The sequence below is a fragment of the Magallana gigas genome, chromosome 6 (assembly GCF_963853765.1).
Source record: "Magallana gigas chromosome 6, xbMagGiga1.1, whole genome shotgun sequence".
NCBI lineage: Eukaryota > Metazoa > Mollusca > Bivalvia > Ostreida > Ostreidae > Magallana > Magallana gigas.
Genome location: NC_088858.1, coordinates 41,192,235 through 41,204,983, shown reverse-complemented (window position 1 = coordinate 41,204,983; position 12,749 = coordinate 41,192,235). Strand labels below are relative to the sequence as shown.

Genomic DNA, 12,749 nt, shown 5'->3' with positions numbered 1-12,749 from the left:
TTAAATACCTTTTAAAATAATTCATCATTTAATTATCGGATTGAGAACAATGAATAATTGTCCTGTTCTGCATGGGTTCGTTACACATAGGAACTTATTTTTCAAGAGAGAATTTTGATAAAATGGTAGCATTCTGCACCAAGTTAGCGCTTAACTGGCAGTTTGTGCTTTATGAATTACAACATTTCACTTCCTTTGTTTACATTCCACTTGTGACTACGAAAAATTTGACTTGTGGCCCTCTATAAAAAATATGGCCTTCATTCCCAAATTTCATTGTGGTATAGGTACCTTTACCCTATCTAAAATAAGAAATACGAGAAAAAATTCGGGCAGAAAAATAAAAAATAAGTCGGATTTCGTTAGAAGTATCATTCGGATTATTTCTTTCTTTTTCGGTAGAAAAGACTGCTCTCGTTTTTTTGTCCCTCACCAGCGGGGAGTAATTGTCGCGGGATACGGATTTCCCCACCGTTCAAACACGTGCGTTTTATAGTAGAATTAAATACTTACGTAATGTAAGTAAAACCAAACTGGGATTACTGTTAGGAATTTTCGCCTCTTTTCATTCCGACCATAATCCACAATGCGTCCCAATCGTAATGGTGTCAGATTCAAAGCCTGCTAATTAAGCGAGCCTCGCATTTCCTCACCTTTTTTATTTGTTGACTTATGCTGTGTTGGTTTTGTTCACTCAGTCAATTGCATTAAGAGGTACCCCAAATCAAAGCTTTAGGGACTCAAAGGAGTAAAGAAAGTAAAAATATTAAACAGATATTATTTTGGGGTTCCTTATTGGGGGGTTAATAAAATATAATCGAGTTAAAAGCAGAAATATAATAATAAAAATTTTGCAAAACATTAATATAATTATATATATGGATATTACTAAATGACGAAAATTATTCTTTGTAACGTTAGTGGGAGATTGGTTTATTTCGCAAAATACTTAAATGCATTTTTTTTCGTTAAGCTGTGGACATTATTTCGAAAGATTCAAGCCATTTGAACAAATAAAATTGTTTTAAACAAACGTTGCAATCCTAACAGAAATCAGACAAAATGGGAGAAAAATACATTTACACTTGTCACCTGAAGTAGTGATTGTCATAAAATAAATACATGCCGCATGAAAATGGTCTTAATTTTTGCGAAATCTGTTGCTGATCGGCGGAGATCGGTGTACACAGTTGTACTGGAGGGGGCACTTGTTCCACAGGTGTAGTCCTCGTGGGAGCCCACATCATTTGCCGCTGACAGAAGCCAAATACCGGAGTTGCCAGAAATCGTTCATATTCGGACTCATGGAAATTTTTTTTTATAAAAATCGCTGAAAATAATTTTGAACACATTAAAAAAATATGCGCCCTTTTACCGCTTATTTCCATACTTAAAGATAAAAATTCATTTTCGCAATTTATAAAATTAGTCATAGATTGATGAAGATACGTACAAAGTTTCTCTGTAGAAAATATTTTAATTGAAACTTAGAAATAGCACTTCATCTGTGTGGAAAAAATCTGAAGTACAATTCAGTATTTCAATATAAAGATTTAAATAATTTTCATTCTATATCCAATATCTAATAAACCATTCAGTACATCGATACAATACTTATTATAAAGAAATTTCAATGGAACTGGCTTGCCAATTGAAGAGATTTTTCAATTCCCTTCATTTATTATTGATGATTAAACGGGACCTGTAAACGGTTATTATCCGAGTAACACCCCTATAGTGGAGCGCGAGCAAAATTTGGATTTAATAAACTGAAAGACAGATTTAATTCTCATTACCACTGCCCCCAAAGTGAATAAAATCCGAGAAGTGACCACCCACAAATCGATAAGGGGTGGAGCTACCCAGCAATGTCAACAGAGATAAACCGAGTACGCATGCGTACTTTATCTGAAACTCATAATTTGTCAAGAATGAAAGATATACAATTGTGATAATATGTTTGACCGTCAAGATTGGCTCTTAGCGTAACAAAGTATCGGTGGAGTAGCCTCAAAAACGCATACTCGTTGGAGGGAGCCCTCTTGTTACACTGACAAGTTATGTCCCTCAGTCCAAAACAAACTACACCGTTTTCCGTTACCGACATCCTTAGTCCTATTGAAGAAACTTATAAGAGAACCACCATTGAGGCCGCCATCCCTCCCCTCACTCCATACAGGAATCATTCGCAGTACCCCAGTCCACAGATGGGCAGCATGAGTGTGCCGGTGACCAACCCTTACCACGGGGGCTACGTGCCCCAACTCTCCCATCACACCCCCTCCTATACCACACAATTCTGCAACGGGACCGAGTTTGGACACTACGGGGACCCGACCCGCCACGGATCCTCTAACTGGTACGGGACCAATCCGGACCCCAGACTAGCAAGTAAGTACCATCCACACTAGAACCCTTTACGAGTCCTTTGCACAAGCTTTTCAACATCTTTTAAGAGTACTTGATGGGAGTCTTACCGAAACTCGTCGTGGTAATCGAGTGGAACTAAGACGCAACAAGATGGCTTTACTCATCTCTCGAAAGCGCCGAAAGTAGATTTAAAAGTTTGCACATTCTATGTCATAATATTGTCTCAGAAAAATTGTCAAATAAGTTATTTGCATAAGTTTTGCCTTAGTACATGATTGCGGCATAAGTAGTTCTGGTGTCTGCACAGATCTCGGGTGTCTAAGTCGCATGGCCGTTATCGCTACTTCTGATCAAAATGTCGAGACGAACTCTGAAGTTCCCAATGCGATTAGTTTGCTTCATTATATTTTCTCCGCAGGAAAAAGAAATTAGCATCTTAAAATATAATCTAGCACGCCTAATTACTCGAATTAAATAAGATAAATTAAATAAGAATTCTGTTTAAAGCAGCGGCCGTCGAGACGTAATCCTATTGAGAGTATATCTCTCCCCTTATTTACTTCTAGTTAGTATTTCTTAGGTTTTATTTTAGGTACATATACTTTGGGAACACCTGTGGAAAAAAATTAAAGTACATTAAAAATGTTTGAATAATAATGTTCAGTCGTATTTGCTGAACTTTTCTTTTTGCTTTAAAAGATATGGACCCCGAATTAAACTATAAAAATAGCCTATGGTTGTGTTTATTACAGATTACCGAAAACAAATTTCGAACACTTTAAACGCACTTGCTTAATTTAGCGCAAAAATCGGATTGACTTTTCACAGGTTTTTTAGCGTATTATGCAGTTCAAGCTTACGATATTGACATATAATCTTGGGAAGAAGGAAAATAAAATCTCTTTTTTTTACTCACGAATTTTAACTGCTGTATTTTAAGTAACACATTATTTACTTTATTTTATAAAAATTTCCACATAGACTCTGCATTAAAAATATTTTACAGCAAAAATAAATAAAGATAGCATTTTCCGTCTAACATTTTTGTGCTTGAAGTTGATATAATAATTATGATAATTTCTCCAGATACAAACATGTATTGTGCACAATTTAATTTCATACAACTGATCTAAATAGGGCAAGATTGAGAAAACCAGTGATTTGTAAGAAAAAACCAGGGGACCCATATGATGCATAAAACAAAATTTTGACTTTTTAATCTAAAACTCTTAAGGACCAACGATAATTTTAGAGATAAACCTGCAGAACAGCCTAAATTCCTTATACAATAAGATTTGCGATAAAAAAAAAAAAATTCGGGCACCTAAGGTAAAACTTGAACCTAACTGGGATCCGTATTCCAAGTATTTTATCATTTTCAAAACATTTTTATTGATAAGACACATGTGCGTTCACATTCAACCCCTGGTAAAGGCAAATTTTGCATCAAAATCGAAACTGCATGTTATTAACTTAATTTTTGATTCTTAAAATAATGCTTCATGTCTACAAATCTAATTTATTTTTAATAATATTGATAAAAATGAATTCTCGTTACATTAAAATTCTCAGCAGAAATTATTATTTTGAATGACAGAAATTTTAATTCCAGATATAAAAATAAAGAATTTAAATGTATTACATGTATATATGAATTAAAAAGAAAAACAAACAAAATTTTTTAGATGCTCGATCCGTATTTGATATAACTAAATGATAAAAGTGGGGTGCTCCATTGAATAAATATTATCTGATATTGAATGTCTGAATTTTTTGTACCAAAAAAACACCCATCTGAAATGAAAACACGTACTACTCATTTAAGTTTCATATTTGCATAATTTTATACCAATATGAATGACCTGGCTTTCATAAAGTGCATTAAATGGACACTTGAACACCTGCAAATCTCATAGACGGAATTATATAAACTCCAATAATTTCGCCCCTTTTTCATGAATTGCGAAATAAACATGTAAACTTACTAGTCGATTTAGAATTTTTTCTTTTTTTTTCTTCTCTGAAAGCTAAAATCGTTTTTGAAAATTTCTATATCAACAAAATTGAACATAGATTTAATAAGATTTGTCTTTTGATATAGATAGATAAATTAATGCCCGTTCTATTTAGAGTTCTAGTTAACATCACTACCCCGGTGTTACTTGTTTATTAAACTGGCCTTTATATTGCTATTAAAGGTATTCTTTGAAAATTGAGACTCGCGCATATAAAAAGCTCCCCGCTTCCGTCTACTTATTATACCCCGATTTCCATTCTATTTTTTGATCAATTATTTTAGACGTCTCTCAATTTCCTTTTCAATAAATCATTTTTCTTTTTCTACTCCACAGTATCTCGCTTGATGGGTGGCCCGAGTTCATGTGCGATGTCCTCCATGTCATCAGGCATGCATAACATGAACATGTCGGCACTCGGGGGCTTGGACCAGCACAAGGCAGGGGGGATCCAGTTCCCCATCACCCAGAGAAGGAAACGGCGGGTTCTGTTTTCCCAAGCTCAGGTGTACGAGCTCGAGAGACGGTTTAAACAACAGAAATATCTCTCGGCCCCCGAGAGGGAGCACTTAGCTAGCATGATCAATCTGACACCGACCCAGGTCAAAATCTGGTTTCAAAATCATCGGTATAAGTGCAAACGACAGTTGAAGGACGCCAAAGACAAAACCGACTCGTCCTCTCCCCCCTCCTCCCCCGCGTCATCACAGCAGGACTCCCCGCGCCAACCCTCGCCCAGAAAAGGCGCCGTTTCTGTGCTAGTGAAAGACGGGAAACCATGTTCGGGATCGGGCTCATCCGAAATCGAGAACTCGGTTCATCAAACGCAATCGACGACGAATTCTCAGACGAGGATGAACGTTGGACGGCAGGGGTCCAATGGAAGCTCTCAACTCTCCCCTCATGATCAACCATCTAAACATTTGTCTCATTCCATGAATAACTGTAGCAATTCTACGCACAATTCCATCAATTCTCATTCGAGCTATGGAGGGGGGATACATTCAGGACTTTATCCCTCAGTGACCATGAACGGGGGCTTGGGATCTCCTTACGGAATTAGCAGTCGGTCTTGGATAAAACCGGAGGGAAATGAATTTTACACCGGATAACTGTAGCTAAAACGTGGCATTTAAGAGAAAAGGGACCTCTCCTAAGATACGCCGAAGCCTATTTTACAGTAGGATTATGGCTAGCACAGCGCCCGGCATTTATGTACCTGAATTTTAACAGGACTATAAAACGCTGACAATCCTAATAAAGATTCGCATAAAACTGCAATCATGTATCGATATCAAAGAAAGAGGGTCGGGATCGGGCGTCGGGACGGAAAACAGTGTTTGTATTCCGAACTGGATATTATACTCAACTTACGTCATTAATGGAGTTGATGTGTAATTTCCTCTTCATCAAATAGTGCTGATTTTTTTGACAAACAAGAGACTATCAAGTATACGCAATTTTATACATTTATGAAAATGATTTTTCATATCTAGGAATATTGTCTTGTGTAATAAGTTTAGCAATTTAGGAATAAATTATTGACTGCAGTAGAAGTAAAGTTTTATTTTATTTTTAAAATCATTTTATTTAGTATGATTTTAATATTGCATGTTGACGAAATATTAAAATGATTAAACAAAAATATGCAAGAAAGAAATCTTGGTATCACTGCACTCTTTTATCAATTCTTTTAACAAAAAGATGATTACGGAAATATGGAATCGGGGAATTATGGTCGCTAGCCCAAAAATTTATTATTGTATAAAGTATTTAAAATTGGCAGTTCGTACAGTTTATTTAAAATAAATTCGACGAAAATTCTGGCTGACATAAAAGATTTGAAAGTTATGGCTCCGGTTGGCTTTCTTCTCTATCATACATAGTCTACAGATTTTAAATAAATTTTCATAAAGAAATGTTTTGCTAGTTTGTTTTAATAATTCTTTTTTGAAATATATTTTTGTTGGATGAATGTGAAAAAAAAATCACTTTTCAAAATGTATTAGTTTTTGCTTGCCTATTTAAAAATATTTAAAATAAAATTAAATGCAAAGTTTAACATCTTTATAGTACAACTATGGACTTAAATATTGATGAATATGAGGAGTTCACCACATCAATGAAATGAATAATAATTATTATTGGACATAGTCGAGGTAATGCAATTAAATATTTCCAAATTGTCCAATATTAGTTATTACACTTCCGCACAAGTGCTGGCTATTATATTTATGCACAAGAGGTTGGATTTGACAACCGTTTCATCACAGTGTTTATGAAACATTTCCACAATAGCTGGAGTCAATCTCATTATCTTTGACTAAAATATATTTAGTTTAAAGTAATTGCAATAAAGTATGTGATCTTTACATTGAAAAAGAAACAAAAATACTATGACTTTTTTCAAATTATATTTTCTAAAAGGTTTAATATCATTTTTCCTTATTTACTCTTTTTTTCACAAGGTTCATTCACAAATAATGACCACTGTACCAGCAAGGAACCATTACAATTTTCTTTCGATTATAAATTTTTCGTTATATTTTTTATTTTTTCAGAATTCGAAATAGATCATTCCATATTGAGCATGTGTATTTTTTCAAACAGATATTCTCTCTTGTTCAAGTAACCGCAGGCATTGACATATTGCACATTATGATGGTTTGAAAATGATAAAATGAAGTAAAGTATTAGTGATAATCTGATATTCAGAGATGTCCCTCCAGAAAATACCAATTTTACTTATAAAGATGTGTTTCCGAATCCCAGAATATTAAATAAAATAGTACAAATAAATAAAATTAAAAATATGAGAGAGAGAGAGAGAGAGAGAGTATCTTGTTTTCCTTAGGCATACAGGTATCTTGCGGTTTTACACCCCCTCCCTCAGCGGGGGAACAAACATCTGAAGTAATTTAGAAGTAATTTATAATCTAATTTGCATATTACTGTATGTCATGCATGGTACGCTGAAATACAACGCACGAATTTGTACTGGTCTTAATAAATCATTAAAGCAATATACCAGACACATACTAGTAATTAAAAATCACCAGATATCTGTTTCGATTCTTTGAAAACATTGACTCGCTTTTAATACACCTAACTTCGATTCCGTACCTTCCCGATCGGAACCTAAATGTATATAAAATATTTTAATAACTAATATTGACATAAACAGTGAAGTTGCACTGAGTAATAAATGGCCAAGTTTCAGCTGCATGACGGCAAAAAACATCATCTATACTAAGTGGAGTGGATTCTTTCGCCCCGTCACCTCGGCCTATTTCTAAAAGCGGAATGTTTAAATATGATCAGGTGTGGAAAGGGCTGTATGTCAGTCCTCGCGATAACTAGAGTTTTGGAAATGTATAGTTCATCGATACTTCCTCAGTCATCAAGAGCCTTACAAAGCCGGCTTTTGATCTTCTTCTCTACATAAAGTAATTCTGAAGCAGTATAAAACTCCCATACAATCTCCAGTTGTGAAGGAATTGTTGGGCTGTATTGATGTCTACAAAGAATGGAACTGTATAGTTGCAATAGCTAGATAACGAAGAGAGTTCCAGCTAATGTTGACCCGTCTCATTCTTACATTAAGTTGAGTAATCATAAATATGTACACAATTACACCCCGTTATTTCTCCCTGAGTAGCTATTGACAAATTTTGTCTTGGGCATTGATTTCGAGCCATCTTTATCAATATTTGGTCGGAAGCGCGCGTGGTTATATTTTAAAGATCTACAAACAAAATTAACTTTTTCCACATGGAAAACCCCTCTATTGAAAATGTTTGATTTTCTCCCACTCTGATGTTAACTCGGTCAATCATTTCCATTACACAAAGTCATTTTCATAATCTGCATGAACTATGGAAAAGTACAATGGAACCCAAAAATAGCGAATCCAGTGTACGAAGAATGCGACATTTTAGTCATTTAGTAATCATGCGCAGATCCAGATTTTTTTGCGAAAAAAGAAGGGGATGTCTGAGGGCTAGTTTTGTCTGTAGGGGAGGTGTTGGGGATTCTGAGGTCCTTAATCGGCTATTTTACCATGTGAATTTGATAGATTTTAATTTACCGGGGGGGGGGGGGGGGTGCAGACCTAGAAACCCCCCTCCAGATACGCACATATTAATTAGAGACAACTTGAAAATGCAATATTTTAAATTCTTTATTTTGGTCTTCTTTCGTGTCATTGTCCAAGAAGCGACTATCAATGACAGGGTCGAAGCACCCAGCAGACAAACCCGATCGGAAATCGTGCTCAGTCTGTTCGCGATATTATTTATTCTCGAAGATAAAATAACACTGTGTTTATAGTCTGAGTGGCGGGGTGTGTAGATACAAACTCCTTAGAGTGGAATGGAATCAAGAGTTATCACTCTAAACAACAAAACGTGTTCAGAAAGATTGAAGCGCGATCCCGAAGGTAAACCCAAATGGCAGAGAAGAGTACACGGAGAGATCAAGTCGTGAAAACCTCAAATTAAACTGTCACCATAATCGTTTTATTTGGCTCCCAAAATGCCGTCAAGTTAATCTCAGCGTATTAGGAATATCTATGAGAGACTTTCGACTGAAATCTTCCGTCTAATTCCGATGGATGACTTAATACCAACTGTATGAGTTATTCATAAGTTATTTACCCCGGCACGGCTATTTATTAACTTTTTTCTCATGGCGAACTTGCCTTGCGTATCTTCAAAAGTTATCAGTAAAAAATTGCCTGAGGGTCAAAGGTTTTTCTACCTGTGACGCCCCTAATGCAAACGGGTTCAACTTATTTCGATTTATAATACGCAGTTTTCCAAGTTCTTCTGACGTCATACTTGATGGCCGTTTTGATGTCATATTGTAATATGTAACGCTTAAATTCAAGAAACGTCATATAAAACTGTTTAATTTAATGAACACTAATAAGATTAAATCACAAAATATTTGGTATTGTTTAGTCGCTGGAAGGTCATCAAGTAATGGGGTTATTGGTGAAATCTGGAGATACAACTGTTAAGATAACAAATACATGTATGCACATTATACATATATTTATGACTGTTTGGGCAGCAAACAAAGGCGCTTCCTAAGGAAATGTAATGCAAAGTTGAGCTGCAAATGCCTCTATTGGTGAAAAAGATCGTTCGGTAATGGTATCGGCTAGCGGATGGGAAACAGGGAAAAAAATGTTCTTTGGTTATATTGTTATGTATATCTTAGCATAAAAAGTGTGTGTGTTGGGGGGGGGGGGGGGGGGGGCTTAGCTTTTTAACTAGCCCCCCCCCCCCCCCCCCCGGGTCCTATATCTAAAACCCACAAGAAAACTCGCTTCTGATTTTGATTCAGATAGTATATACACAATAAGAGAATGTCGAATTAAAGAAGTTGCTGACTAACAACCAAAAGAAAAAAGATTCAAAAAATTCAAAATCAAAGTTCTATTGATGATTTTGCAATTTTTTTTTTTCTTAAACTGAAGGGATCAATTGGAAGTAATACTCTACAACACTATAAAATGAAAGGTAAATCCTCCTTATATATTCATATCCTTACAGAGTGTATTTCTTTTTCAATTCATCAAAAACTTGGTTCGATCTGATAAGATATTGTTATCTTTAATGATTTTGTGGGAACATATCCAAGGCATTATACATCATTGATTTGTGTTAAATAATAACCCTTTCATCAATTAATGAAATAACAACACACCTATGCATACAGATAAGAAACAAGATAGATTTTTGCTACAATTCCTTATTGTCAAAGGTTCAGTTTCATACAATATTTTACTTTTTAGGTTATTGAGTATTGAGTAAATACCTATATTCGACTTCATTAATTTAGTCTTTGTAAATTACGACACCTGCTGAGCATTATAAAGATTTACACCGCACGTGGAGAAAGCGTTCCCCGATCCCGACCGCCTAATGCATTGTTTGACCCGGTGCGATAAGTACCCATGCTTTCCTATGCTTTCACGGCGCTTGCCAATACTTTCGATTTTAGGTAAATATGTCTACTCGACTTGCTGCTTGATGTTTTCAATGTTAAGTTCTGGACGACAACTTAAATTCTGTAGAGATGGCGCCAAGTGGAATCAAAGAACACACTTCATGCTCTTGAAATGAACATTTTGTATCAATTTATCCAAACCCTTACCCAAATGAGATTTCATTTGAAAAGCTCTTCAGGAGTGGGGTATTAGAGGGTACTTAAAACGAATAACAATGCTAATACTAATGTGCCATCAATAGGTAAGTAATCTACTGGAGCTGAGTGGAAGACAATACACAACGACCTGTAGCTCCAGAATCTCAACTCTACACACACAGCAAATACCAGCAGTTACATGTGTAATTTGAAATATAAACACACAATGATCCTGCATTACATACACCTAATTGTTGATAATCCAAAGTCATCCTCTTAAACATAATAGATAATAACATCATATTAAAAAAAAAAAATAAAGCGATTGCAACCTGACCTTTTTATTTATACACAACTATAACGGGTCAAAAAGGTTTCAAGAAATGAAAATCACCTGTTTTGGTAGCTGAGTAATCAAACATAAAATTCACAATTAATTTTAATGAAAAACAAACGTTTATAACAACTCTATGATGTTGACACCAAAAAAAACCCCCTTAAGTTTAAAAACTCGTTAACAAACAAATGACTGCAGAAAACATCGTTAACTTTTCAAAACAAACAACGATGCGTTTCCAAATTAACAGCGGTTCGTTTTTAATAACTTTGAAACAAAATTCGTTATGTATACACCCGAACCTTCGTGCTCGATCGTTAAATTGGCGTGGAATAAGTTGAAAACCAAATATTGACGTTTGAATCAGTCAAGTCGATTCTGAGTAGTAATTGATTGTTAATGATAAGTTTACTTTGTAACACGTAACAGGTCCACAAGAGAACTTCCTCTGGCTTTCTTTAACTTTCATCGTTCGATCAATGAATGTTTTGGGTTCTCCCTGAAATCCTATTTAGATAAGTTTCTATTGTGCTCTGAACATTGATAGTCTTATAAACGCCTTAAGTTGTTATAAAAAATTACAGATTCATCGCAAAGAAATAAGAAAAACAAAGAATTTAAATTTTACTTTCGCACCTGGCCACGTGCTTTTGTAAGATTGCTAATCGGTTACGGTAAAACACTACCCTCTCACCTGTCACATCGACAGAATTACTACTTTCTTACCCATATAGATTAGTGTCATAGGTAAAAGTTGAACAATGGCCAAGCTGTTTTTTCAAAGTCTCAAGAGGACTCCTAGAAATGAATATATTTACCTCTGGTTGCTTTAGTCAATGAATTTATATAAGTCTATGTCACGAGTGGGCTCTGGACTTAGAGTCCAGAGAATGTTGAGCCAGCTTCATTCAAAGTGTCAAAAACGACCAAAATAACATATATGTAACTCGACCAGTGGAAAAAAGCCAATTGCAAACACTCGATGTCAAGATCGCCAAGATACCATTAGAGTTAGTCACCCACCGTAATCCGGAATTAACTTCTCCGTCAGGATTACTTTTCATTCTTACTAATAAGTAGATGTGCAGATGCACAGTTGCACAAAGGAATGTAATGTGAATCTTTTTCTTCTTTCTTGCTTTGATAGTGATATGTTATTGTTTTTATTTCTGTAAATTTAGAACAAAAGTGATACCGGAGTTATACTTCAAAAGTACGATAAGATTGAATTGAAAAGTCCTTACATGTAATTTTATGCGGTTTTTAAATTATCTATTTAATAATTATAATATCTAATAAGATAAAAAAGTCAGCTGATTTTCGCTACTGTACATTATACACAAATTCAACAAATTTAGGTATTTCATTTCTTTTTTTTCTATTACGACACATTAAAAATTAAAAGTGATATCAATTAAAATTTACCATTTGTTGAATTTTTTTTTTAACCGGTAAAGATACTTGAAAGCCAAATGGAACATGCTGTACAAATACCGTTGAGATGGCACGCCCATTTTTGGTAGTCTTTATTAGAAAACAATGCTTCGACTCCACCCAGTCAATTTCAAACCCCCGCACGTGTTAAAGCGTACTTTTTTACAGGTACAGCTTTTGAGCTCGAAGACACTGGTATTCAAAGACTGATCCCTGCTTTACAAGTCGCCATTGTTGTGCCGCCATTGTTGGAAGTTCTGTCAGGAAGTCGATTTACTCAACTTAGGTGAAGGGGTTTTGTAAGGGGCCGTTTTAACTGCCTTCTTATCATTGCATATTAAACGAAATGAATAAAAAAGATCCCATTCAACTTGCTGAAACTTGCCTAAGACATTAACTTTTATATTTAACTAAACCCACCCAAAATAAAACATAAGGCA

At 35.1% G+C, this 12,749-nt stretch overlaps 1 protein-coding gene across 1 annotated transcript; it reads left to right on the top strand.

Moving 5' to 3' along the window:
- The first annotated feature begins 1,929 nt into the window (after window positions 1-1,929).
- LOC105345371 (homeobox protein Nkx-2.1) lies at window positions 1,930-5,692 on the top strand. Its single transcript, XM_011453501.4, has 2 exons — window positions 1,930-2,391; window positions 4,722-5,692. Exons 1-2 carry the CDS (start codon window positions 2,061-2,063, stop codon window positions 5,495-5,497), a joined length of 1,107 nt encoding a protein of 368 aa, XP_011451803.1. The 5' UTR covers window positions 1,930-2,060; the 3' UTR covers window positions 5,498-5,692.
- The last annotated feature ends 7,057 nt before the right edge of the window (window positions 5,693-12,749 follow it).